A 27,987-nucleotide genomic window follows, 5' to 3' on the forward strand; every position below is an offset into this window, starting at 1 on the left:
CAAGGCGAAGTGCCGGGTCCTGCACTTGGGTCATAAGCTCCCCATGCAACGCCACCGGAGTGGGGAGGAGTGGCTGAAGAGCTGCCCAGCAGAAAAGGACCTGGGGGTGCTGGTTGACAGCCAGCTGAACATGAGCCAGCAGTGTGCCCAGGTGGCCAAGAAGGCCAACAGCATCCTGGCCTGTATCAGAAATAGTGTGGCCAGCAGGAGTAGGGAAGTGATTGTGCCCCTGTACTCGGCACTGGTGAGGCCGCACCTTGAATACCGTGTTCAGTTTTGGGCCCCTCACTACAAGAAGGATGCTGAGGTGCTTGAGCATATCCAAAGAAGGGCAACGAAGCTGGTGAGGGGTCTGGAGCACAAGTCTTATGAGGAGCAGCTGAGGGAACGGGAGTTGTTTAGTTTGGAGAAGAGGAGGCTGAGGGGAGACCTTAGTGCTCTCTACGACTACCTGAAAGGCGGTTGTGGTGAGATGGATGTTGGCCTCTTCTCCCAAGTAACTAGTGATGAGAGGAAACATCCTCAGTTTGTGCCAGGGGTGGTTTAGACTGGATATTGGGAAAGACTACCTGAAAGGCGGTTGTGGTGAGATGGATGTTGGCCTCTTCTCCCAAGTAACTAGTGATGAGAGGAAACATCCTCAGTTTGTGCCAGGGGTGGTTTAGACTGGATATTGGGAAAAATTTCTTTGAGGAGAGAGTGGTCAAACATTGGAACAGGCTGCCCAGGGAGTCGCCATCACCAGAGGTGTTCAAAAAATGTGTAGACATGGCACTTCAGGATATGGTTTAGTGCGTATGGTGGTGTTGGGTTGATGGTTGGACTTGATGATCTTAGAGGTCTTTTCCAACCTTAATTATTCTGTGATTCCAAAGTCTTTCTCTTCAGAGTTGCTTTGCAGTTAGTCGGCCCCCAGCGTGTACTGGTGCCAGGGGTTACTCCTCCCCAGGTGCAGAACTTGGCATTTCCTTCTGTTGAACTTCAAGAGGTTTCTATCAGCCCAATATCCAGCCTGTCCAGGTTGCTCTGAGCGGCAGCACAGCCATCTGGTGTGGCAGCTGCTCCCCTCCCTGTATTGTAACCTCTGAACTTGCTGAGGGTGCATTCTGCCCCTTTGGTCCAGGTGATTAATGAAGATGCTAAACAATAAAGAAAGGCCTGCGCATGCTAGGAAAGTCACATGCATTCCTCACAGGAGGTCGCAAGGTGACCTAGCCTTCCCAAAGAGGGGGTCCTTATAGTAACATATATATGTATATATAACACACATATATATATAGTAACATATATAGTCTTGCAGATGGTATCTAATTGTTTAAAGTGTGAACCTCCTTTCTGACATGCCCTGTGACCTTCCATGAGCTTTTTTCCTTTTTTTTTTTCCTTTTCCGTTCTGCACATTTTTTGCCGTTCTGGGGACCCATGCTTGAAGTTCTCCAGGTTCATAGGTGCTAAGCAAAGCTGGATATGAAGCATCTGTAAGGTGGTACACAGCAGTGTCGGAGGTTGTAGCTTTCAGTGTTGTCTTATGCTGTGACCACACGAGTGTACCCGGTTCTTTTGCTCTGTGATTTATGTTAAACGACAGCTTCTTGTTGACTGATCTATCGCAATGCAATGCACATGACCCGTTGCTAGAAAGCTCAGAGATGTTTTTTTACCAAATGTCAACAACTTCCCTGATCTATTTCAGACACTCCTTCCAGGCATTCAGATCCTCTCAGGCCTCAGATTGTGGCAGATAGATAGGCTTTATATAACCCAGAGAGTATGGGAATATTCCCAGAGTATGGGAATTAGGTGGTTTTGAAGGAGAATGTTGTGTTCATTTATCTGAGGTGTGAACTGTTCTGTTATGTGAGGCATGTTCTAAAGATTAAGTCTGCATTGGTTCAGTCCTTGCTACTGCAAGCAGGGGTATTGGTAAGACTTAATGAAATGATTTTGTGACAAATATTAGTTTCAAGTAATCCTCTATTTAAAAAAGAAAAGGAATTTTTTCTTTCCCGAGCTCTCATTTTGCTCTCTTGCACTTGTTGTGAGGGAAATTGCTTGCTGGGTTTTATGACCAACTAGATTTGTACCTGATAAAAATATTACTACTGCTGACAAGAAGTCTGTGGATACTGAATTAACCTGTCAAACTTTAATACATTTGAAACAGCACAAGAGGTCTGGATCAGGACTCTGCTTTGTCTCACACAGCTGTGGAGTTTCTGAGCTATTGAGATCCCTAAAGCTGTCTTAGTGAATCATGAAACCATAGCCTGAAGCTGTGCACAGACATCTTGCCCTAGATCCAGCAGAGTCAGGAGAGTGGCTGTTATCCTCCTTCCTGCGCCCTGCTGCAGGCTGGCGTTGCAGACACACACACGCAACGCACAATTTGCCGGTTCATCTGCTCATGGCTTCCATTTAAACGTGACGGGCTGCACAGCAGAGTAGACCTTTGCTAAGCTGTATGGATTTGACGAGGTGGGCTGAGAAGCTATTCAGGTGGTTGGCCCAGGCTGTACAGGGCTGGGGAGCGTTCAGAGGAATTGGGGGTGGATGTCTGTTCAGGTGGGAGTTCACAGCCTGTCCCAAGCCACAGCGATGCGCAGCTCTAACATCCACATTTCTTTTACCCCTGCACACTGGGTGCTCTTTTATAAAAATGTAGTTACAATTAACTCTAAAAATCAGGAAAACGTGTCTACTTTGGCTGTTGCACTAAAAAGATGGTTCCATTTCTTCTTTTTGTGAAAGTTTAGTTAGCCAATCTTCTCAAAGCTCCTATGTTTTTATTTCTGCCCTACCTGACTACCTATCCTTGTTATGTCCCTGGCCTTAATTCTGTTCTTTATACCTGTTTTTTCTTCTCCCCAGGAATAGGCTTCCAAAGGGATAACATTGTGTCACTCATGTTTGCAAGGTCTGAATACCCTCTGAATGTCAGGATCCCAAATACGAATGTTTAGTCTCTTATTATTTCTCCTATGGCCTGTGGGTCCTCCAGTTATTACTGTATTATTATTATTACTACTGAAAATAAACAATCATGCAAGTTAATATCAGTTTGCTGTATCTATTCAGCCCCACTCCATGTGGGAGAGCTTTGTGCAGCTAACATCCCTTCAGGGAGTTTATATTAGATTGATGAGAGAACAGTGAATTACTTCTTGTCTGGTTTATAACATGTTGATTATGAAAAATTCTGGCCAGGATGATCTAGTGTTCACAGTGTTGTGAATAGACTCTGGAGTTTGTTAAGAGGGTGTTCTTGTCTGTCCTGCTGGAGGAAAGCAAAACGGTTTAAAAAAATAATAGTAAAAAAATATGTAAAGCTTGCATTGCTCAGCTCTTCTGCTTGAGACCCTGTCAAGTTCTTTCTGTTGCTGAGAGAGGGTTGACCTTAGAGTTTCATTTGTTCCTCTCTGGCAAAATGCTAAATCCGTACAGTTTCAATATCCTTGCTACACTAGGTGTTATTCTCACTCAGGATTTTATGTACATATGGGCTAGACCTTCCACTGATGTAAATTCACTGTTGATACCAGTGGGAAGATGCAGATTTACACCTGTCAAGAACTTGTGGGGTTATTTTTCTTCCTAGTATGTCCCTTCACCCACCCTGGGAGAGACTCTGTTGTTATTGCAAGACAAACTTTCTTTTTTCCCCTTCAACTCTTCCATTTCTTGGGAGAGATAGCCCCCATACGCCATACGTCTGTTCATTCATGTGCCTGCATCACCCCTGCCTGTTGAACTGGGGAAGGCCTCAATGAAACCTTTGGTTTCTCATAACAGAAATCTCTTGTATCATCGGCTCAAGCTGTTCATGGGTGACGTCTACAGATAATTTTGGAAAACCGGATTGGGTGTTATCTTCAGTTGGTGTCCTGGTGCCTCAGGAGAGGCAGCAGCTGCTTCTGGAAAACAGTTCTTCCCGTGGAGATGTTGAAGGTAGGTAGAGTTACAGTTCCCCTCGAATGGACATCTGCTTTCTCCCAGCACTCGTAGCAGCTGTGGGTGGCAGCAACCTGCTGAGGCCTCAGGCACGTGTCACTAAAAGTCTTGCCATATGCTGGTTCTGGTGCACAACTCCTAAGTGTGCTGTCACTGCCCAAGAGTCACTAAGAACCATATAATGTACATGTACTGCCTGAGTTGTATATGTACGTACCCTGTATACAGCCAGCCCCTTTATATACTCCTTTTTTATCTCCCTGTTTTAGGATAAGCTACTTTTGCTTAGACACGGGATTTCTCTTCAGAAACTCAATCCTTTATAAGCCAAGTCTGGCTCCACATGTCTGTTGTCTGACTTGCAAAGTCTTTGGCTTCTGTTTTGTTGGACATGTCTTCACCCTGCTTTGTTTGGTTTCTTCTCTTCTCATTCCTTTTGTCACTTCTTTACTTATTTCCCTCATTTTTACTTTATTCTCCTTTCTCTACTTTCTGTTATTTTTTGGTTATTGTGCATAGTCCTCTCTCTTCTTCTCATGATTCCTTTTTTCAAACTCCTTATCCATTTTCCTCTTATTATCTCTCTTCCATCCACACTGTGTGTCTCTTCTTTTTTTTTTTTTTTTTTTTTTCTTCCCTCACAGGGGACATTTTCCTCCTGAACACCAGTAGGCTCCCAGATAGATGTGAGTTCAGCCTGCATAGCCCCATCCTGCCTGGGAGCTTGGACTCTTGCTTGCTGGAACTGGCCATATATTCACAGGATGCTGTTCCTTTCCTCCAGAGGTTCACAGTTGAAATCAGATATGTGGAGACAAACAGAAATATAATAATTTCTCTGAAAGTTGGCCATGAGGAGGATGCCGGGTAAGACAATCAATTTGTAACTGTTTAGACTTTGAATTGTAGGGTAGGGTAGGGTGGAGTCCCTCCAGGCCACTGTTCATCACTGTCTTCTCCTCTCTTGAGATCATTGCTGCTGTTACAGGAGAAAATGAAGGCAGAACTGTCAGGACTGAAGTGTGCAGCTTCCTGACAGGATGTCTGTAACAGACCCAGGTTTTGTGTGTCCCCTTAGCAAAGAACACACTTACTTAGGACTCAGTCTTCTTCCCTCACATTTGGGAAGGGTCAAGAGTGGTTGAGTCTCTCACTGATGCTAGGGCTATAGCTGTAAAATGCACTCAGTCCAAAGACTGCCTTGGTAACATGACTGATAACTCTAAGTATTCAAGGGGTCTTATCATTGTTACAAGGGTCACGCTTCTCATGTTGAGGTAGGGTTAACTTTATCTCTTTCATAATTTTCTCCTTCTGTCTGCTCAGTTCAGGACCATCCTCTTGTGCTTCTTTTGTAGAGGTCAGGGAGGGGAAAAACAGAGGACAGAGGTAAGAAGATTTAAAGACAAAAAAAGAAAGGGCAGCAGCCCTGGATCTTGTCCTGTATTCTCTTCTCTTTCAACTTCCCAGTATTTTACAGTTTAATTCCTGTGTGTAGCAGAATGCAGTAAGGAGAAGGAATGGGCAAAGGGAATGAATTACAACAGGAGAGGAAGGAGAAAAGTCCACGTGTCATCTGATTTTGCCATTTTCCATGTGCTTGTTTTTCCTTTGCTGTAATCTGCCTTGTGAAGAACCTGGGTCAGACACAGAGCAGTGCTTTTTATTTCCATCACCTGACTGACTCCCATGGAGAACTTAAGCAATAGATCCTAGTTCTTGTTTTCTTTGAATTCTTTGGCTCTCCCCAGGCTCCATGGAGATCTGTAGCCAAGACTCCTGGTCAGCCAAAGATAGCAGAGTCTGACTAAAAAAACGTATTTATTTTCTTTCAGATCCCTTCCTCTCTCTCCTGCTTTTAGCTATTGCTCACTTCCTTCCTGGCTACTCCTTCCCCTTCTTGCCAATTTTACAAGGAATATGTTGCATTTCCTGGGATTTTTACCTACAACTACCCTTGCTGCTTTGAGTATCTGACAAGCCTCTGCAACTGCAACCACAGCTTCATTCCCCTATATAAACTCATAAAATACCCTTTTGAAATACCTAGCTGCCCAGACCAGGCTTTGCTCACAATCATTGCAGCATCTCTGGAATGGATCATAGATGTTGTTTAACAGCTTATTTGAGCACTGCAAAACAGTTCTACGTGAAATAAAGATTATCATCTCTGTAAAAGTGATGGTGTTTAGATTTATTAGAATGGAGTTAGCGTACTGGAAGCTGGCATAGACCCTGGTACTACTTTTTCTTGATGAGTGAAGTGAAGCACTGGTAAGTTCAGAGGGTTTAGCATTAAGATTTTAAAGATGGAAAGTGACTGAGTCTTGTTTTAAATCAAGATAGAAAGGGGAAGGAACAGAGACAAAACAAAATTAGGAACCAGTTAGGTCAAATACCCTTCCTTTTCCCCCTCTTTACAGGGAAGCTCTTTAAAATCTCTGCACAATTCCAGAAAAATCTGAGTATGCAGACAGGAAAAAATGTATTTCTAACACAGTGATTAAGCTGCTTCTTACTAGGCAGGTAGTCTAAAATGAACATTCACTCCATGATTAAGATTTTAACAACATTGGTGGTTAAGAAGAGAAACCATCCTGAAGCGTTCATGCTTTCCAGGGGCTTTCTATAGGGAGTGTGAGTTCTACAAGCTCTCCTGTGTTAATGAAACACTGCCACTCAATTTAGAACAGAACAAGGAGGACAATAAGCCAATGATTGTGAGAGAGATGCCTATGTGTAGGACATAGTTTAACCATTGACAATTACTACCAAGGCATTATCTTGGGATTAGAGTAGAAACTTAGATATAGGAAACAGGCTAAGTGTCACTCTTTTGATAATCAGGCACACCAGAATATCCTGCTTCAGTCCCTTCCATCACCCCTCAATTCCAGGATCAAGCTATACTTCCTCATAAATTCCAGCTGCACCAGACCACTTCGGTGAACTGTCCTCTTTCTGGACCTAGAAATCTTCTCCAGATGATGTTTCCTTCTTCAGGACCCATCAGCTACACAGTTCCCAAAAGCTTAAATATATGTCATCCATGAGAGAAAGTTGCTGTCCTGTCCACCTCACTGACTACTAGGATTTATCATTAAATCGGTAGTAGTGAAGCTGCCACTCAGTTTTTCACACATGTACCCTAGTGAAAGAGCAAAGAAACAGATGGACCTTCAGACGCCATGCCCTCTGAAAAAGTAGGGCAAAGTAACAGTATATATTGTTATATACCACACCTATAGGGTGTGGGTATTCCAAGTTACTACCATTAGAGGGGGAACCACTGAGGGAGTGAGGTGTTTGAAATTTTATATATTTACAAAAACTATATAAAGTTATATTTCTCATTATCTCAGTAGAGCTCAAATATCAAAGAGCCTGTAGTTTTGCTTGCAAGTCTAAGCCTTCCTCATTTGGCACTTGGCTCAGAAAGTTGTCTTGACTTTCTCAGGGTTACAGTTACGGTGCTTGTTCAAGTCACATCTGATGTCTGTTTTACTGTTTTGTTTATCCCACTGTCCTGGTTTCAGCTGGGAGACTAGCTTCTATGAAGACAATTAACTCTATCCCAGCTGAAACCAGGACACCCACCTTTTCCCTCTTTATTACAGACCCAGAAACTATCACAGCTGAAAATTCTTCCGAGTCCTGTGTGCTTTTGTTTTGAATGGTTTCACATGCTTGTGTTTGCTGTTGACCACAATTATTTCAGTGTTATCAGCTGAAACTGTTTCAGTAAGGAGCTACTTTCTTCCAACTCTAAGCACTCATTTCAGTGAAAAAGCATCACTTGGGGCAGGGATAATTTCTTCCCTTTCTGTGGTAAGCCAAATTGATTTTGTTCTGTTTTCTTTATGAAATACAAGGCACTAGCTATGATAGTCTTGGTAGGTCAAAAAGCAAGAAGTTCATGGCCCTCTGCACACATGGATTTTTGGTTAGCCAATCTGATAAAACGATTATTGGTTAGTTTTTTTTGTTCCTTCCCCCTTTTTTGGAGAGGTGGTGGTGTTAAAATACCCTGCCAGCTTCTGAGACACTCGTAGAAACTTACCATCTTTGACACTTTTGTTCTACTACTGTGGTTTTTATCCACAAAAGTTATTTAACTTCTACTATTGTACATGGAAACAGTGCCATATAGCTAATCTGAATGTCTAGAACAACATTTGGTCGTTTGGGTTTCAGAAATTAGGTGTCCAACTACATAAGCCTTTGAGAGGGAATAGTCTGGTAAGCGTCCTCAGAAAATGCCTAATACATACTGACAACAATGAGCACAGCCATTTTGATTAAAAAATGCAGCTAGAAAAGGAGAGGCTGCCCAGCTGTTATATAGGACTATGAATTTTGAGCATTAATCTGGGAGTATGATTTACTGCCCCTCACGCTTCTGTTGAAATTGCACCCAGAAATACAGTGGGTGAAATAAGAACCCTCTAACTGGCTGGTGAAGGCAAGAGGGGTAGGCATCTGTTTTGTGCTCTCATCTTTTTCCTTTCAAGTCCAGTGGCTGGAAGTGGATGTTTGTGAACACTTGCAGATAACAAATTCCTGTATGCAGAAGAGTAGTGTAAAGCTTCTAATTTGTATGCTCACTGATTGAGCCTAGAAGCATTTAGCATACATACCTTTGTGCAATAACCCATGCAGTGGGTTTCCCTCATTCAGAAAAGCTTTCAGCTTTCCTGTTCAGCTTTAAGGAATTTTTCACCCTTAATGAAGAAATTGTTGCTCTTAATATTACAACAGTCTTTCTTAAAATCAGTTACCTTTGCTGGATATGGAAAGGCATGGTATAGAAAGGATTGGCAAGGAGGGGGAGGAAAACTTTTGCTCAGCAGCGGAGATTGGGAGGCTGATGAAAATCAAAAGTTGAATATATAAAAGAAAATTTGAAAATTTAGGTTTGCAGGGTGAATCTTGAATTCTTTTGCCTTAAGCATCAGGTTGCTTATAACTCCAAACTTTCTATCCATGCAAATTTCTCAAAATTAAGTCAGACTGATAGCCCTTCCATACATACAGATCAATTTTAACATCTCTATTTAGAAAAGTAATATTACCTCATTACTTGAGATCTGGTTTGACATAAAATCAATAGTAAAGGTATTGCCAAGCTTGGCTTATCTGGAAGCCTGCTGCAATGATCCATCTTCTGCTAGATCAACAATGGGCTTCAGTCCTGATTCCATTAAGAAAATTAAATTGGCTTTGACTAGCCATTGTCTGGATAGTGGGACCAAGCAAAGAAGGTGTAATTATTTACTGCATTGGAAATCTTGCTGCACTTGGATCTTGGGGTGGAGGCTTCCTCTGAAGGCAAATACCCTTCAGATGATGAGACAGAAGTATTCTGGGTGACGCAAAGTCACTTGTCATTTTTGCGGTGTCTGGATGCTTGCCAGCTTTTCCTGTGGTGTTATGAAAGGAGTCAAATTTCAGTACTAGAGATATTTCAGTACAGAACTAGAATGTTTTGTGGGACCTTAGGGCTCTGACTTGGAAGAGCTGCCAGTTCACACAAGTAGTGGTTTAAGATAGTGGCCTTGCTCTTCTTCCAGATGCCACAGTTCTCCCAGCAGTGATGGCAGAATGGAAAGTGTGTCTTTCTCAGTTGTGACATTTCAGAGATTCGTTTATTGACATAGGTCACCAGTGGGTTTGATTTATTTTGATATATCAGGCTATAAATGGCAAGTTCCAAAGTGCCTGGTCCATAAACCATGTAGGATTGAAGTGCAGAGCTGAACTAGTCATTGTTTTCAGCTGCGGGGCAGTAGTATCTTTAGTTGCTACCATTAAATGTAATGCTGGTTGTGAATCAGAGGCTGTGTGCTACAGGTTCCTGTACTCAGGGGGGTGATAACACTAGCAATACTGTGATGTCTCAGCTGGGAGTGGGTTGTAACTTATAACTTAACACTTAAATTTATTAAGCTCCATTGATTTTTGTGGCCAACAGGATGCAATGGAGTGATGAACAAAGCTGTGTCATGTAGCAGAAGTGATTCAGTTCTGGGCCAGTGCTGAATGCTCTCAGATGTTGTGCCGCAGTGTGGTGAGGGGGTTATACTTACAAATGTATTTATAAGATATATTTATAAGTGTTAGTCATTCCTGAAGATGCACTGTAATACAGAATGAAAGCAAAGCAGTCGTTCTTCTTTGTTGGGTAGTAGAGATGGTACAGCTGTGGTTCAGGACTGGAGATTTCTGAAGCTGAGTTAAATTATATTGAACTATTGAATATGATATGATGGGACAGGAGAAATAGGGTCATCTTGATAAGAGGAGCTCACCTTCGGATGAGTTTATGGTATCTGTGGGTATTTATGTGTATAATACGCAATGGTGAAAGTGGAAGATGGGGGGATGCCATAGAGGGGATAATAAGAAAATCTCACCAGAAAAAATGTATATAGTTGGTTTGTGGAGGGAAGAATGAGTTAGGTAACTAATCAGTGGCAAGCAAAAGTGGAGAGGGTGATAAACAATTAAAGTTGCTTTTGCAAGTTGCAAATTAGGTGGTCTGTGATTTTCACATTGTCTCCAGTAGAGATGTGTTTGTTTTGTCCAGGAGTTGCCTTCTAATGCATTTCTGGTGCAAGCTGAGGTCTAGATGATCACTTCATGGCAGCTGAAGGCATTTCCCAAATGAAAAAGTAATACTAGGAGCAGAGCCTGAGCAACACATCTTGACACGTGGCCTAGCCTCCTTATCATCCCACTGGCACTGACTTAGTCACTTGTCCAGGGTGCCCCCAGCAACACCAGTAGTGCCTAGGGTATGGGTAAATTATCTCTGTCTGGTGCTCTTTTCAGAAAAAAGCTTAGAGCAGGATTCCTTTGTCACTATCCTTGCTACAATCCCTTTACAAAATAATAACATATAGTTTTAACTGTATTTCATTGTCTTGTTAACACGAGGTAGTAGGATAGTTTTTAAAAACAAAATAGAAAGATTTTTAAGAATCCTGCTGGATTTTTTTTAACGACACATGGATACCCTGACTTTCATCAGATTATTTTGAGTGAGGTAGTTTGAAAATCCCATTTAGTATCTCTCTCTAGCTTTTGATGCCTAACAACCATCTTTAAAATTAGAGTGCATGGGACCATCTGTCTTTCTCCGAACTGCCACGAGTGCTACACAGCTGAGAAACCTGTGCTGCCTAGGGGCTACAGCGTTTGTTCTGTGGTGAAATGTAAATTGCCAGAGCAATCTGCATTTTCTGGAACACCACTTCTCCTCTTCTCCTTGCTTTGTGGGTGCACTCTAGTTTGTTAAGCTGGGAGATGAGATAGAGAACACACAGAAAAATGTTCTTACACTTGACACAACCAAGAAATGTTCAGGGACAGACTTTTACTTCCAGAACACACAATGTCAGTGTTAGTTTGAGGAGATCTAGAGACTTGTGCAGCTGCTTGGTTGATCTGTTCTTGCAAGAGCGAAGAGAACACAACTTTATATGTGGAAGGCACATATGGGGGTGTGTGTCCAAAACTGGTGACAATTTAAGCCACATTTTAACTGAAGGATCAATGGCAATGGTTGGATTTTTTTCATCATTAGCCATAGGATCTGTAGGAAAGATAACTGAACATGATCTTGATAGGCTGAATGTCACTTGTTTTATATTAATACCTGTTTGATACGTTGGAGTTTACATTCGTCAATCTATTCCCTATGTGAATACTATTACTTTAATTTGGTACAGTGTAGAATCTTTATGCTAGAGACTCCATGGATTCCAGCGTGTTGTATGTATATCTAATAGCTCTTTGTTGTCTTCCAGGATGAAATGGAAATACCTGATGGCCCAGATTGGCCGCATAGAAAGACCTTTTAAAATCACCTTGCTGTATTCAAACTGTGGAGCACAAGATGTTGGAGTACTGGCAGTGGGCTCCTTGCAACTCAGGAACTGCTTTCACGGTATGTTGCAATATAGTCAGGTTTGGAATAACCAAATGCAGTCAGAAAACAGAGCAGCATCCTCACCAAAATTGATGAGTGTGATCAGGGAGTCAGTCAGATGGGAGATAAATGATGAGATGAAAGATGAGTCTCCTCTGGGGTTTCTGGCAGTGCTTACCTGTCAAGGGTCACATTTGCATGTGCTTTATGTGTGTGCACACATGTTTACCTGCTCTGAAGGCAGGGTTGAAGCTCAGAATTAGAGAACCGATTTAAGTGATCCTCTCTGCTTTTCACATTTGCTTTGCTTGATCTATGTACAAGAAAACAACAGGGCTTATGCTGCATCCAGCAACAGGGATTGAAAAAGTCTTTTTGCCTAGATTGTTTTAGCATTCAATATTTTTCTTTCTTAAATAATCAAGAACAAAAGACTACCCTATGTCAACAAAGCCTTTTCCATACCAGGGCTCTATCTTCCAAATCTATAAAGAAAAGAAACATTGATCTGCACTCCATGGAGTCTGTTTGCTACTGCCAGGCTGAGAACTTCTGTCTAAAATGAAAATAATTGGAGTTTAATTATTTTCTCCAAAGTACTGAGTGCTCAGCTCAGAAATCCTCAGTTTTACCTGGCACTTACAGTCCTGTTCTGAATGCCATGCAAATGATCCGCAGTAGCTGTGCAGAACCTTGCTAATGTCATTTAGGCTTCTTGGAAGTACGAGAGTCTGTCGGTACAGGCAGCCTGCAGGTTGGAGACGTAATGATCTTCACTTCCTGGTTTTCATGCATTAATATCATGCTATTGCCTCTGCTCTGCAGACGCTGCAGAAATAGCTTGGAATGCAACGAAAAAAGCTTCAAATGTAAAAAGCGAATCCTGATTTCACAGAGCTGTTTCATAGTATAACACCAGACCAGTTTTGATCATATTAGAGAATTTACTGCAGTTATTAATCTTTTAATTTAACAAATGTTATATTTTCAATGAAATGTTTTTTTTGACAGTCATGGAGTTTTGAGGGGATACATACAGCCTGAAGCACTATGCTAAACACCCCCAAACAGTCCCTAAATAAGCTGATGCATGTACCCGGCGCGATACAGTCCCATGAAGAAATACCATTTCAGATTGTGTATCTGGATTGCTGCAGAGGTGTCCTTTTCTCTTGCTTCTGGAATCGATTCCCAAACTTTTGCATATTTTCCAGAGCAGTAACAATCCCAGCCGAACTTCTGTGCAGAGCTCTGCTAAAGGGGAGCCTGTCCAGAAGAGACCTATACAAACCTGCAGGTGCATAACAGACCTGTGCGCACACACATCTACAGGACCAGCTGGGCACATTAAGAGTCAAGTTTTTGGGACATATCAGACTTAAAAATTGTCTTCAGCCTGCTTGCTGGGTACCTGTGCAGTCAGTCAAATGCTCCCAGAGTACAGCTGTCTAGTCTAGTTAGGGTGCACGAGTAAAGTTCCCGCGCAGCGAGCCGACTTGCTGGGGAAACAGCTCTCTTCACGGGCTGGGTGCCACAGAGCTGGCGTGGAAATGTGTCAGCAGCACGAGTGTTAGTCAAGCCTGAGTCTCAATAGCGCACAGCAATGTGTCTGTCAAGTCTGGAGCCAGGTACCTCTGCCTCCCGCGGCAGGGTGCCATGCAGCATGCCACAGCTGCCTGGCAGCTGCACCGTCACGCGTGCAGAACTGAGGAGCACACCATGGTAGGAAGCTACAAGGTCCTCTGCAAAAAAAAAAAAAAAAAAAAAAAAAAAAAAAGGGGGGGTGGGAAGGAATAATTTTCACCCCAGAAAGTGATGATCTAAAGATAGCACAAATACAGCAGAAGACAGAGAATGAGAAAGAAAGGAGCAATAAACTTGGTCGCTGTGAGAGCTGAGGTCATCTGCAGGAATCTCATCCTGGATAGAAACCTACATGGTAAAAAGCAGATGTGAGTATCATTTGTCACCCAAAGGACACTTTCTGAGGTCTTACACGTGAAGGCTGATGCAGAAGATGATGTGTATGAAGGGTCATACACATTCTGCGAACTCATCTCTGGGCTTTTTTCTCTTTTTTTCCTTTAGATAAAGAAAACCAGGATCTTTCTATATATGACAAAGGCTCCACCTTCCCCTGCCTTCATGGAGGCTGTGTCAGCCACTTACAAGTCTGCGAATTCATCAGTGATTGCCCTGCCAAAGAACAGGGAGTGAGGTGTGGTAAGTATGTGGCATGGCACTTCGTGGGAACCTTCATCCCATTAGAAGAAATAATTTGGAATGAAAAATAAGTTAAATTGATTTAATCTCTAGATTAATTCAGTATTTTGCCTCCTGAATTAATTTAGCCTATTTACATTAATTGATTCTTTTTGATTCTCTTTGAAAATTCTCTTTGAAAATCTGAAGATTTGAAATTTGAAGATTCTCTTTGAAAATTCACCCTATATAGGATAAAATGGATTTGGATTTTTTTGGTTTAGTATTTTTAATATTGCAGTAAGGAGCTCCATGACCTGTCTTTTGTAGTTGTTGCTACTTCAGAGAAAGGCAAAACCTTATTTACATGTCTGCAGCTGGGTGAGAAATTCTGAAGGTCTGAATCTCCCTTCAGTGGGAGGTGCTGATCATCTTTTTAGTGCCAGCCACCAACACTGTCATAAATCTGTCCCTCCATGATCCCAGTTCAGAGCTCATCTTGCACATCATTACAGAGAAATGCCCTGACTCAGTATATGTGGTACTAAAAAGCATCATTTAGCTTTGTTGCAAGTACAGTGGCAGAGATCTAAAATAACCTGGTGCTTGGCCTTCCTTTAAGTGGACGCAGAAAACTTTGTGATACCTGCAATTTTGTATACAGCAAGACCTTTGCAAACATATGGCAGTGATTTACCATTCTTTAGATTGTGGGAGCTGCAGTTTTGCACAGTATCTAGAGCAGGACAGAACTGCAAAGTCTCAAATATCTCCAGAAGCAAGGTGCTGGCTTTCTGATGGTGACTCTGGAAATAAACAAACAAGACCTAATAATATTTTGACATTGAAAAACTGTGTAGCCTAAGTTGAGTAGCTTAGACAACCACAATGAGTTTTGAGTTTTGCTGCTTTTTGTGTTCTTCCATAATCAAGTTTCTCCTATTTTCCTGCTTCTTCTTATTCTCCATTGTAGACAGTCTCCCAGAGGGCTCGCATTGCTCTTTTGAAGAGGGTCCATGTGGCTGGACACTGAATGAAACTGCAGCATCTCCTTGGTCTATTCGGGCCTTTACTGAAATGATTCAAGATGACTTATTTGTAGGGTCTACTTTGCATGCCACTGGTGGTAGGTTCCTCTTAGTTCTCTCTTACTCTCTCTGTGTATATGTATGTATATATACAGTAGCCTTGGACATAGTTTCTTTAAATTGGTTTAAATTTTTTGGCATCATTGCCAGATAAACTTTAGCATCAATATTATCTATAACAACTTGAACTGTGTCTAAAATTAACTTTTGAACATGATTCAAAATTATGAAAGAAGTTCTGCAACAAAATTAACATGAAACTGTCAGAGACTGGGATTCTTCTTCACCTTAAAAAACCTGTATAATGCATTCTCTTTTCTCTATATAAAGTTCTTCCCTCCTTCTTCCTCTTAGGACATATACAATTGCAGAGTACTTCAGCAGCAACATGATAGCTGCTCCATCACAAAGTAAAAATTGCCCAACAGAACTAGGCAGCTTGTAGAAACAAATCTTTTGGAGATCCTTGCCAAACTCTGCCAGTGGGTTAGGAAGGGCATCACACGTAAGCATATCCCAAGACCAAGTGATCATACACATTCTGTGCCATAAGAATACCACAATAAAAAAAGAATCAGATAATTCCCAGAACTGTCAGCTTGGTAAATAAAAAGGAGGGAGGCCAGACCCTCACACATTCAGATTGAAAATCAGAAGTGTCAGCACAGATGAGTCTTGGCTCACAGTCAAAATAAAGGGTTATATGATGTCCTTTTGTCTCTTGAGAGCTTCTATAAACTGTCCCTGGGAACAAAGACTACAAATAAGCTCTTCCAGCCCAGTGTTTGTCTCAGCAAGAGTCATTGATGCTAATGGTGTAAGAATTAGGGCTGATCAGGAGCTCACTGTAGATGGGTGTGAGCCCCTGTGTGGGAAGATACTTGACTGGTGTCTGAGGTTTATGCACTCATGTTCCAGGAAAAGGCTTGGGATGTTGACTTTTGTGCTGCTGAAATCTACCAGAGTGCTGCTTATATCCTCACTAATAGATTTGTTCGCAAGCCATGCTTGTCACCTTGCTTACACTGTGCTTCAGCACTATGATGTTAAATCATTTCAAGAGAGTATATAAAAAAAAGCAAGACATCATCTTGTCTTTTCCGATTCACTTTTATGTTCACAGGACACTTCCTCTACCTGCGAGCAGACAGCAATCAGACGAGCGGTATGGCCAAGGCTTACAGTACCAGCTTGCCAGCCAGGATTGCCACTGAAGAATACCAGGTATGTCGCTCTGTTTTAGCACCTTTGTGGAGTTAATCATCAGGCTGTAGGCACTGTTTGAACAATTAGCCCATCCTCCTGCACACTCTATGAAACACTGGAAAACAGGAAAGTTGGTTATACTGCCTAGCTAGCTATTTGTTGAAAACCGGGAAGGAGACATGTGGTGCATCCCCAGTAAGTGACAGCATGAGCCCCAAATCAACTCCTCAGCATGGAATACTCCACACCCTAACTGTACCAACTATCCTCTGAAGGGTACCCAGCACCTGAATTGTATGGGGTGGCCTTGGTTTGTAGGGAATTGAGACATTCAGTATACTTGCTACTGAGGCTTCTAGTCATCAATTCTGCAATACTTTCATAGGAGTTAACAAAATTGGCAGTTTTACTGAGAACAGGAGCGTGAAGTTAGTGGGCATTAGATTTTCCAGGAATAGATGAAGATAATAAATTCCTGTTCACATTCCTCAGGAATTTCAAAAGGGTGAGGGCAAACTGGCATGGATAAAATCACATAGCCTGCCTTCAGCCCAAATCTCTACAAAGAATGAGGGGAGCTCTGAGATGCTGGAATTAAAAATATTACATAATATTGTACTCGTAACACTTAGGAAAATTAAGCTGTAAATTTGAGCTGGAGTCCAGCCGTGCTAGGGGAGAACAGAAAGCTTCGATGCCTCCTAATTAGAGCTGGCAAAAGAAATATAGTGCAGGTGCCAAAAATGTAACTTTAGAATTTATGTTTATTTATAAATCCAGGTCAAGTTTGTTGGGTAGTTCCAACAAAATAGAATGTACTTGGACCTAGGTTCACAAAACCTGGAGGAGGAGAAACAGTAATTGTTGGTATGGTGTACAGGTCACAGAAGATCTGGACCTATTCTATCCTCCACTGCCAAGGATTTGAACCCACATTTCAGGAGCAAGGAACTTCCTGTGGTTGTTCTTTGCAGTGCATGCATGCCTGTGCTCCCTTTCCTGCCAGTGCCAGTGCTCTCTGTAATATAAAGAGCAGTTGAGCGCTCAACACAGTAGTGGAAATAGCAGTTTTCTCTTGCTCTGTGGCAAAGTGGAAGTGGTTGCCCCAAAGAAAGAGGAACAAGTCCTGCTTCAAAATATTCTTTGGTTTGGTGATCAGGTTGCTCACCTATCATATGGATGCTTTGGTCCTGATGGTGCCTAAAACTTGGAGCAAGTATATGGGTTGAGGTTTCCTACCTCTAGAGGCAGCCTAATTCCTTGTTTCAAGGGCATTTGGGGCAGGGCAGCTCTCCCCTTGGAGAGCTTTTTTTGCCCTATATATAGTGCCTGGGTGTAGACTGAGCCATATCAGTGCAACACATTAACCTGGGTGGTTACAATGGGAATGCTTAAAAGATTTAAACTGTGGTTCAAACCCTTTCACAGGAATCTTTAAGCTGATGAGAACACTGAAGAGAAATGCAGTTAGGATTGTTTTTCTGCAACAGCCTAACTCTCGTGGAAGCATTTAATGATAAAGCATTTATTGAGTTTAAGCCTGTGTTCCTCTGCTTCTACTTTTTGTGACTGAAGGAGAAAACAAGGAAACCATGGCTGTCTCACCCAGGTGGTGTCTAAGGCCATGGACACTGTCGTCAGTGGTTGGAGAACAGCTGCCAAACAGGAAAGTTAGTCAGGGTCTCCACCGAGAAAATTCTATGCTAAGAGCAGTGATGAGTCATACGCAAGCAAAAGGGGCCTCGGTGGTGAGTGTGATTAAATAGTTTGGCACAGGATCAAAGACTTGGTGTCTCAAATCCTCAGGGAGGTGAGAAATGGCTACCTTTCCCTTTTTATCAGAGGATACCATTCTTTTTCTCTTCTTCCTCTATTACAGATCCAATTCTCAGTGTATGTTTTTGGCAGCTACAATGGTACCATCTCCTTCTCTGTCAAGGAAGAGATAAAGGGAGCTCTAATCACCTTGCCAGTGTGGGAAAGAGCAGGGAGCTGGAGTGACCACTGGTTTCTCATCACCTTGCCAATGCCAGTGCTTCAGAACCGGTAAGCACTCCCTGGCATTATCCAGGTTTATCCCTAGAAATTTAGTAAATTGTTACTGTCTTTGTTATAAAGCATCACTTTCATTCTTGCCTTCTTCCAGGGCCGTTTTTACAGAAAAAAATACAGGAGTACTGCAGTTCTGCTTACTGTGGAAGTGTTCTGTCGTACGTGCATATCTTCATGCACGTACACACTTTAGCTCAACGCAAGCCCGTACTGCGGGTCTGCACTTGCAAGCAGCCTCAAATAGTGCTCTGGTATTGGGAATAGCAAGTGTCTGTACTAGAAATATTTTACCAGTCTGAGAAAGCCAGTACACTCACAGTGGCAAAGTGCTCCCAGTAGGGAAACAGCTATATTGGCGTAGCTGCAATTTGTACTCCCACAGTACAAAAAACAGCCACATGAGTCAAATGAGTGTTAAAACCATGGTTTCGCCAGCGCAGCTGTCTAGTCTAGGATCTATATCAGTGCAGCCTGGGCAACTGGAGAGCATTCATTGCCACATCGCTGATGTAACAATCCCAGGAAAAGACCATTGCCCAAATCAGCCTTGCACTAAACTTTTCACAGATTAGATGTGAAAATACAGTGTGACATTGGTTTTCAAATGAAGTCAAATATTGAAGATTCAAAGAATTTCAGCCCAACCTATTTTTAATCAGGTATTTCTCCTCCCTCACCCAGTGTCATCTGATCTCAAGCCATGTAGCTGGTGTTGGCAGCTGGTTATTTTGCACAACACAAATGATTTTTTAAATCGCTCCAATCTGGATTTTTTCACCTTCCTCAGGAAGGCCTGTTTTACATGACACTTTAAGACAAAAAGAATCTGAAAGTCTATGCGCTGAATATAATAAATGGAAAAATATCTACCTAATATTGGCAATAAATAATATCTCAAAACTTCATGGATTAGAAGATATGAAGGGATTCCTTTTAACTTTAAATATTCTCTGCATCTTTGTGTAAAAGGCTAAGGGTCTGGAAGTGATAGCAATTCAGACCCAAGCAGCAGTTAAACTCAGAGAAAGAATGTTGTTCCACCCTCTTTCTAGTTTAATTTCATGATTACCTTTGGTCTCAGCATTATCATGTGTTCACCATATGCACCTTTGCCATGAATTATTCCTTTAGGATAGCATAGGTCTGCATGTTGGCAGTGTGTTTAATATTCTTGTCTGACACAGTTTGGAGTCCTGTGGATTAGCATCTGTTTAGTTCTGCATATGCAAAGTATGACCAGTGAATTTGTCCAGAATAGCTCTTTTCCCCAGGCACTTTCATGTGGACCTAACCACAGCAGAGTCCTAGGGACTCTTCAGAGGTATTTAAGACCTTCTCTGATATAAAGTCCCTTATGCTTGTCCCCTGAAGCCTCTGATTTCTGCATCAGCCCTCGGTTCTGAAGGGAAATGGATCTTCCATGGAAGGAGGGAATTGACAGCAAGAGTCTTTAAGGAGCACTAGCCATCACTGCATGAAAAAATTTGATGTTCAAATACTGTAATGTTTGAAAGAGTTCAGCACTTAGACAAAATGAAAGTAGGTAAATCATGCATGCATGTATGATGACAATCTGTTTCAAGTAGTTTTATCTTGTTTCACTTCATGTAACTTTTTGTATGCCATTTTCAAACAAATTTAAAACTGTTGTGGCATAACAGTGACAGTCACTGTGGGTGAGGCTGGAACTGTTCAATCTAGCAAGCAGACCTGTGCTACCTGAGCTAACAGCATTAATAAATTGTCATCTGCTGCACTGATCTATAACAGCAACAGAAGCAGCACACACTTTGCTAGAAGGTGTTGCAGCTATTTGCCCCAAATGAGGAAACCCTGGTCTTTGTGCTCCCAGAACACTTGGGCTCCATCCCAGGCCTCTTGTCTTGTTCCTTCCATGCTCTGCTCCTTCTGTCCTGTCTCACCTGCTTCAGTGAGCACTCAGTGCCTTTCTTCCTTGTTTTAATATAGTTGGTCTCTCTTCCTTCTTCTTTAAGCTCCCATTTGTGAATGCATTTCATCTGTCTCATGGTTCCAGTCCACAATTTCCCCCTCTGAACTCCTCCCTGCTTCTTGTTTCCATCTCTCTACCAGCAGGTACTATGTCTGTGTGTTGTTTTTTTATTGTCTGACTCTGTTCCCTGCACTTCCCTTCTCCTCCTAGTTATCTTTTGCGCGTTTTTATTTTGATAATTTTTGTAAAGTTCCCAGGGAGCTCTCCAACCGCTCCAAGATGCCGCCTTGTTGGCTCTTGATTCAGTTTAGGCAGCTCCTTTTTCCTATTTGGCCAGGATCAGCAAAAGAAAGAAGGGTTGGGGAAGAAAAAGTGTATCCATTAATTTGGAAGGGAAGTTCTCCCTTCACGTAGCTGAAGCAGGACCTGACACAGTCTATAACAGCACTGCCATGGAAAGCACCATTTAACCCCAGACTTGAAGATATCCAGGGAAGAAGAGACTGCAGGAGTAAAAAATTCTACCAGGCATGGAAATGCCAGGGGTTTTAAATTTTCAAGGACGTTGTACTAAAATTTGAATAGATATCCATTCAAATGACAGAAAAAGTTCATCCTTGTCATGTGATTCTCTTCTCCGCAAATTTCAGATCCCACTTCCAATACCTGGTAGCACAAAGCACTTAGAAAGTTTTCAGCATTTTTGAGCATGGTCAAAATGATTAATATCTGCATTGCCTCATCCTCAACACCGGCAAAACATTTTGACTGCTAGGCAAGTCACAGAAAATCACCCAAAATAGAAAAGTTCAGCCTAGTTGGGTTAAGGCTGGTGAAGTTGCAAACAATTGTAAACGGAGGTGTATGGTGAACATTGCTGTACAATCTTAGTACAGTCTGGTATAAAACTCCATGAATGACTTTTCTGTGTATTCGTGGGTGCTGGCAGCTTTCCTCGGTAATGCAAACTCCAGCAATGTTGTGCTTAGGGAATTTTTTAGCACAGAATTTGGGCTGGCATGACATTTTCCTGCATCTTGAATATTCAGGAAACTCCTGTCCTTCTGTTGCTGCCCCCGAGAAAGTATGAAAGGGCTATATTTTCCCCTGGTTCCTTGAAGGGGTGATAGCCAGTAGCAAAGTGGGTGGGAGTGGACAGATCATACAAGGAGAAGGGGTAGACATGGATTGCAACACAAACAGTTGTGGCAGGACATGAATGGTTTGATGGGGCCAGAAGGAGAGAAGCCTTAGTAGATAGAAGAAGGAGGCCATGGAGGAGATATACAAGTAGTTTTTAGCAACAGCTTCCTCCAGTGAATTTATTTCTTAGGAGAGAAGGAAGACAAATTACACAGTTCACTGATCAGCCTCTCAGTTGGGCACCTAGTTACTTGGAAAACTGCTTTTGGTGATCAGCTGGCAAATTTGCTCACTAGGTTCACACACACAGGGAAAAAGGCTGCTATCAGAAGAAAATCAGGCAAGCAGAAGACCAGACATCAGAGACCTGAAGAGTGTAATGTGCTGGAGTCAGCAAAAAGAGCTCAATGAGCCGGAACACTGGAAACCCCTCTGGCTAACACAGCAGAGAGTTCAAAAGGCAAATTCCTCTCCTTTTTCTGAAGTTGAGAGGAAGGAAAGGCATGCAGAGCCCAGAGCTTATGAGATATCTATTCTCATGCGCTGGAGGAGGGGATTCATTCCCCAGGCTCCCACTTCTACTCAGCTGGAGCAGAAATCTACCTTGTAGAGCAGTGCTGTGGACCCTCTCCTGCTTTTGCTCCATTGACCAGATGCAGTAGATTGACCTGACCAAGGGTACACTGCAATGTGGATGCCTTAAGTAAGGGGTAGGCTGTGGTGCTGTCGATGGCTGCATGTCCTAGAAATGCCCTAGTCCTGGACCCAGGGAGCTGTGACTTTCTCTTCCATCAAATGGCTGGGGAAATTACTGTCTTGTATCAGTGGACCTTATACATAAGGTCTGAAAATGCAGAAGTATTGGTAAATCTGTTAATGAAGAGGCAGGTTTCTATAGGAAGGGGATCTAATGGCAAAGTCCGCTGCTAACCTAAAAGAGTTGTCTTTCAAGGGACCCTTGATTTGCATTTGCTGCACCAAGGCTTACTCCCAGAGTGCTCAGACTCTGTAGGTGTGAATGCTTTCATTTAAGCACAAGGGGCCGTTTCTGAGTTGGGGTAAAAGCAGCTTATCCCTAAAGGTTTTGATGCAGCTATGCAACCTTATATCAACTGCAGATACGGACCAACATTTGGCTGGTGGGTGGAATACGCACACATACTTTATTGCCACTAATTTGAGACAAGCATGTTCCTAGACTGAATGATTAATGTGTTAGGCAGGTCGGTACTTGATCTCTCATAAATCATCACTGAGTTTCACCAGTGACAGCAGTGGACATCCTCTCCTTATGCTTTTAATAAGCTCTAAATGGACTGGACATCAGACATCTGTTTATTTCTGAACTGTAATGAAAAACAGTTCAGTCCTATCCATTAGAAGGAGATTCTCTGGCCCATTTTCTTTCCTCCTTGTGCATTGCCACGTTCTGAATTCACGTGGGACATGACAGACCTCCTAGATAAGTAGCTAACACCTGGTCATGATAAAAAAAAAAAAAAAAAAAGGATACAGCCCAGAAAGTGAACACTTCAGCTAGTTATGGCTGAAATTTAAAATTACCTGACCTTCAGCTGAAATAAGCACATGTCATCTTGTTGAGTTACATTAGCCAAGGATCAGGCCCCAGATTCCTGTCTATTTGGATATTGTTGTTCTGTTCAGTTTTTATTCTGACTATCTCTTTGGGGATGGAAAGAAAGACATTCTTTTTTCCATTCCCTTTTGCACGTGTCTAACACTCTTACCTTTTATAGCAATTGAACAAGGATGATTGCATATGAGTATTAGTGAGGGACAGCAGCTTGTGTTTTTACATGTGTGTGCAGATAGCAGGGGAAGTAGTGCTCTTATTCTTGTTCCCCGGTGAAATGAGGTGTTATATGAATGTTGGTTGGTCCTTACTAACTGTTGATGTGTGGATTAGATTTCTAGCAAGCCCTTTTGACTGTTCAGCTGGGCTTGTCTGGAGGAAACATTCTAAATAGTGATGATCATGATTTGATGGTAAGGGAACATTGTATTTTTAGGGTTTTTTTCCCTCCCTGCCCCTTTGTCTGTCTTCTCTAAAACTTCTGTCTTATTGCAGGTTTCGGCTGGAACTCCTGGCAACCTGGGGCTGGAATTCCCAAGCTGGCATCGCTATTGACAATATTACATTTGGACTGGACTGCTTCACTGACGGTGAGCCACAAATGTTGCAGAATCCCTTAATGAATTTGAGTAGCATAATGAGCATCCCACAGATCCAAGACACACACACTCTGTCACCCCCATAGACTCCACATGGATCATTTGTGTTAGCTTTTACAGCACAATGCCGTTTTATCTCAGACCTACTGAAGATTGCTATTAGAGACAATTTTACAGTTTGTCAATCTCCTAGTGCCCTTTTTTTTTTCTTTAATCTGGGATACCCTGTATCACATGGTTAAGAATTGTCTGTGTGTTTTGGCAAGAAACACTGGACTTATTTCCTAGCCCCTAAAGGGAAGAATTACCTCACACTGTTCTTCAGCAGTCCTACTGACCTATGCACCCTGGCAATTGATAGCTGAAGGGAATTTGTGGAAATCAAAGGGGAAAGTCACCATATTTTAGTGGAGGAAAGGAAGAAAATGAAGGAATAAAGTGACTCTCTGACAGTAAAGTTCAGATTATTCCAACAAGTTTGTTTTACCCTGCAAGGAAATACATCAAATGTCACTGCCAGATACATAACAGACGTGCTTTCCTTTGCTTCATTACTGCGAACATGACTGATGACAATGTATGGAGCCAGTGCTATGCTCTGAAGCATGATAGCAAGAGTTGGATTTTCTTAGCAGACAAGTAGAAAGAGGTTGGATACTTGCACCACTTGTAAATATTAGAAACTGCCTTCTTTTTGTCCTTGGAGAAAAGACCTATATGCTCTGTTACAAAGGAACTAGAGAATAAGCAGCACTTGAATTGTCACTTCTGTTGCAGACAAAATGTGCATTGGTGGTCCTGTGCCACTCTTCATGTGCCACCACACCCAGTATGTCAGCATTTAGGGTAACAGCTTGTCCCTGAAGAGGCTAGCTCCAGCCTAACATGTGGGAAGGCTCATGTCAAAACAGGCATGTGCTAAACGTTCAACAAAAACCCCTCTTCCCTCTCACCTTTGTCTGATTCAGTCTCCTCCATTCTTTGTTCTGTGGGTACTGAAACCACCCTTCTACAAAATGCTGAGCATGGACATTTTCATTTGAAATTAAGAGAAAGAGATGTTCCTTGATGGTAATGTCATTTGTTCATTCCAGCTCCTTAGCACCCCTGGCTCCCAAACACTTTGGGACCGTCATGCTAACACTTTGTTTAGAAAGCTTTTGAGGAAACTGAAGGGAGTGATTCCAGATGCTCCTGCCAACTGATGTGCACCCAACTGCTGGAGTTTACTGCCTTCCTGAGAGCAAATACAGCCTCCAGTTGACCCACAGACATTTTTCTGGCTTTGGTGTAGGGATGTGTCATTTGGCAAGTAGGTGGGGCTTAAGTGCCACTGCAGCAATGTTATCAGAGCTTGTCCATTAGAGCGCCCAGGTTACTCCTCATTTTCAATTAGTATAAATCGCGTTGATGTCCGCTACCCCTTCTGAAGGTGTGACCCAGACATGTGTGACTCATGCAGAAGAAAGACATCATGAAGGAAACATATTTCTCAGAAGCCTTGCACTTGCCACTGTTCCTTGAATCCTCTTCGCAACTTAATGTTTTCTCGCCTCTGAGAGCAACCCCCTTGCATTTGTCTTCTCATGACTTTAATTCAGTTAGGTTGCAAAGAAGCCCAGCAGCTCTGCTGTGTTTTCAGTAATGAAATTATTTCTCCCTGGCAAGGAGAGGTTTCAGATGTCAGAGATGAGCCAATTAAGATCCAAGCAGTGAATTCTTTGCATGAGGGCAGCAGGAAGGATGTACGGCAGGAAGGAAGAATTTGCTCCTTGCTAGGATGTAAATACTGTTTTCTCGATCTAGTTCAATCCTGCAGTTCAATTGCTCTACAAAACCCAGTGCAGACTCTGAAAGCACTGCTTGTCTGTATGCAAGGTGGGAAAGAAGTTAAGATTTTCCATATACCTCAAAATGGAGAGGAAAGATGCAGTAAGATTTAGGAGAAAAGTAAGTGGGTAGTGAGGGCAGCTCAGGGGACATCAATAAGGACAAAAAACAAACAGACCATTCTTTGGATCACAACTCCGGGGCAGTGACAGATGTTTTCCTTGTGAAAAACGTGAGATGAAACCACCTTCTGGTTCATACCTTGTGTAAGGTGGTATGACAGACCAGATGACATGGGTCTGGTTCATTGTGAGAACTTTTAGGGGCAGGCATAAAGATATTTTATTGTTTTAGTGAACTAGTGCTTTCATAGGAAGAAGTCTGAATTTTGAGTATCTAAATATGAAAACGTGGGCTGGCATGGCAAATAAGGTGCTGATTGTTGCCCTCCTCAGTGCTTATGTGGTCACTGCTTTTACTATTACCTTTTGGTGCTCCGAGCATTATGTTGTTCCAATTAAGATCACAGGTCTGTGGTCTATCAAAGTGCACTCTACTGCCCTGACCTAGGGATTACATTGTGTTCTGTGCATCACTTACAGTTTCCCAGAAGACTGGTTTATAAATGGTGAGACTGTCCAAAGAGAGTTTTTGTATAACATATTTCTAGTTCTTGACTTTGGAGTCCCCAGCCCAGCAAAGTCTGTTTCTGTTGACCTGCCAGCCTCATTGCTTGAGGTGAATGATTGGGGGTGGTTCAAGCCTCATTACTGCCTCACTTTGCTGATTTAAGGAGGTGTGGACTAGAAATGCAATAAATCAACAAAAGGGATGGGGAAAGGGGAAGCTGGTGCAGCTTCTGCATTCTCTGTTCCACTCCAGGACAAGCTGGAGAGGCTTCCAGGAATACTCCCAACCTGCATCAGTAAGGGGAGATCTCAGAGGAGACCATGCACACTTTGAGGATCCTGTGGGGCACCTTACTCTGATTAATCCCAGCCCCAGGAGCACTATAGCTTTTTTTCATTACAGTCCCAGAGACAGCGAAGTAGGAGTAAGTTACTTTAGCTCTTTGCCTGCAGGAGAAGCCCTGTATTTCTCCTTTACACTTCCCTCTGTCCCTTTTCAGTGTGGAAATACACAGCATTAGCTAAATCCTGGAGAAAGGCGTGCTGTGCTCTTCACATTTTTCTGATATAGGTACACCTTAATATGAAGTAAGTCTTGTTCCCTTCCATTCATTTACAGCCAACATGTTGGCCGTCCAAGGAGGAAGTGGAAGCTAAAATAGACTGGAGCACCAGCCCCTGGATCCCAGGGCTACACCATGTTTGTAGAAAATGCCATCTTACAAATTCATGTCTGACAGTGCATAAAATATCACCCTTCTACGAGTTAACAGCTCATGTGGACAGGGTGATGCTCAGCCTGTCTTGCAGCTTGTCTGCTACTGAGCACGGAGGAGACAGAAGCTTTCCTTCAGTGCGTTGAGAGTTGGAGAGTGTTTGGAGAAGGAGGAAGGATTGTTTGTTTGTAAATGAGGCATTGCCTTAGGATACTCAGTTGGGATGCTGCAAAAAAAATGCAAAAAAATCCATGCAGACACAGAGACTGACTATTTCAGAGAGTGAATTACATTCTTTCGCCCTGGCAAACATAACTAGATTTTTTGTACTTCTCTAAGTATCTGAAACTGTTGTGACCTTTGGGACTCATAATTCAGTGCAGGCCTTGGGAGACCAAGCATCTTTTCTGGCCATGCATTCTCTTTTTCACTTGGTTTTCCTTCTTATCTTTGATCCAGATCATTTGTTTTGGGTTAATTTCACTTTTCACTGGCTTCACAACTCCATCCATTGAAGTTCTCTATCTCAGTACGAAGAGAGTGTGTTAGTACAAAGCTCCCTTTTACTTCCATCCATCAATGTGCTTTCAGTCAGACCTGGGGGGGAATATTCTCAGGAGTAAAAGCTCAGCAAGGTCTTCATGCTTCAATTAGTTATTTGGCCTTTCTGACACAGCTAACAAGGGTGTTAATTATCGCTATTTAGAGCAGTGGCTTTGTGGCAGAGATAATTGTCCAGCTGGAACTGAGTGAGTCTCTTTTGAATAGAGCATCAAACAGCTGTTAGAATCTCACAACTGGAACAAATGGAAATATTTGTAATGTTTTTCAACTAATGAAAAATGCTCAGTATTAAATTAACTGAAGGCTCATAAAATGGAAGGAAGTCTCTCCTTTTTCTTACAGAGATTTTCCAATCAAAGATCTGCATAAAAATGGTAATTTAACAGTGAAACAGGATGCTTGCAGATTATGAGACAAGGGTTCAGTTATTACGTTTTCCTGTTGTAAGGCAGCTTTGGTTGTGTGGTGTTCTCAATGCATTCAGATGCTTTGGATCAGCCATTGCTTTGAAGTCCCTCCTCTCTGAGAAAGGGCT

At 42.4% G+C, this 27,987-nt stretch overlaps 1 protein-coding gene across 1 annotated transcript in view; it reads left to right on the plus strand.

The window, feature by feature from the left end:
- Window positions 1-27,987, plus strand: part of LTK (leukocyte receptor tyrosine kinase) — a gene marked incomplete at its 5' end in the record, with an annotated part of 58,965 nt that overhangs the window by 4,683 nt on the left and 26,295 nt on the right. Inside the window, 8 exon segments of the mRNA XM_010287595.1 lie at window positions 3,790-3,945; window positions 4,593-4,815; window positions 11,757-11,896; window positions 13,967-14,101; window positions 15,054-15,206; window positions 16,292-16,392; window positions 18,254-18,420; window positions 23,610-23,704. Coding sequence (XP_010285897.1) covers window positions 3,790-3,945; window positions 4,593-4,815; window positions 11,757-11,896; window positions 13,967-14,101; window positions 15,054-15,206; window positions 16,292-16,392; window positions 18,254-18,420; window positions 23,610-23,704 — 1,170 coding nt within the window.

The sequence above is a fragment of the Phaethon lepturus genome, unplaced genomic scaffold (assembly GCF_000687285.1).
Source record: "Phaethon lepturus isolate BGI_N335 unplaced genomic scaffold, ASM68728v1 scaffold2185, whole genome shotgun sequence".
NCBI classification, from domain to species: Eukaryota; Metazoa; Chordata; class Aves; order Phaethontiformes; family Phaethontidae; genus Phaethon; species Phaethon lepturus.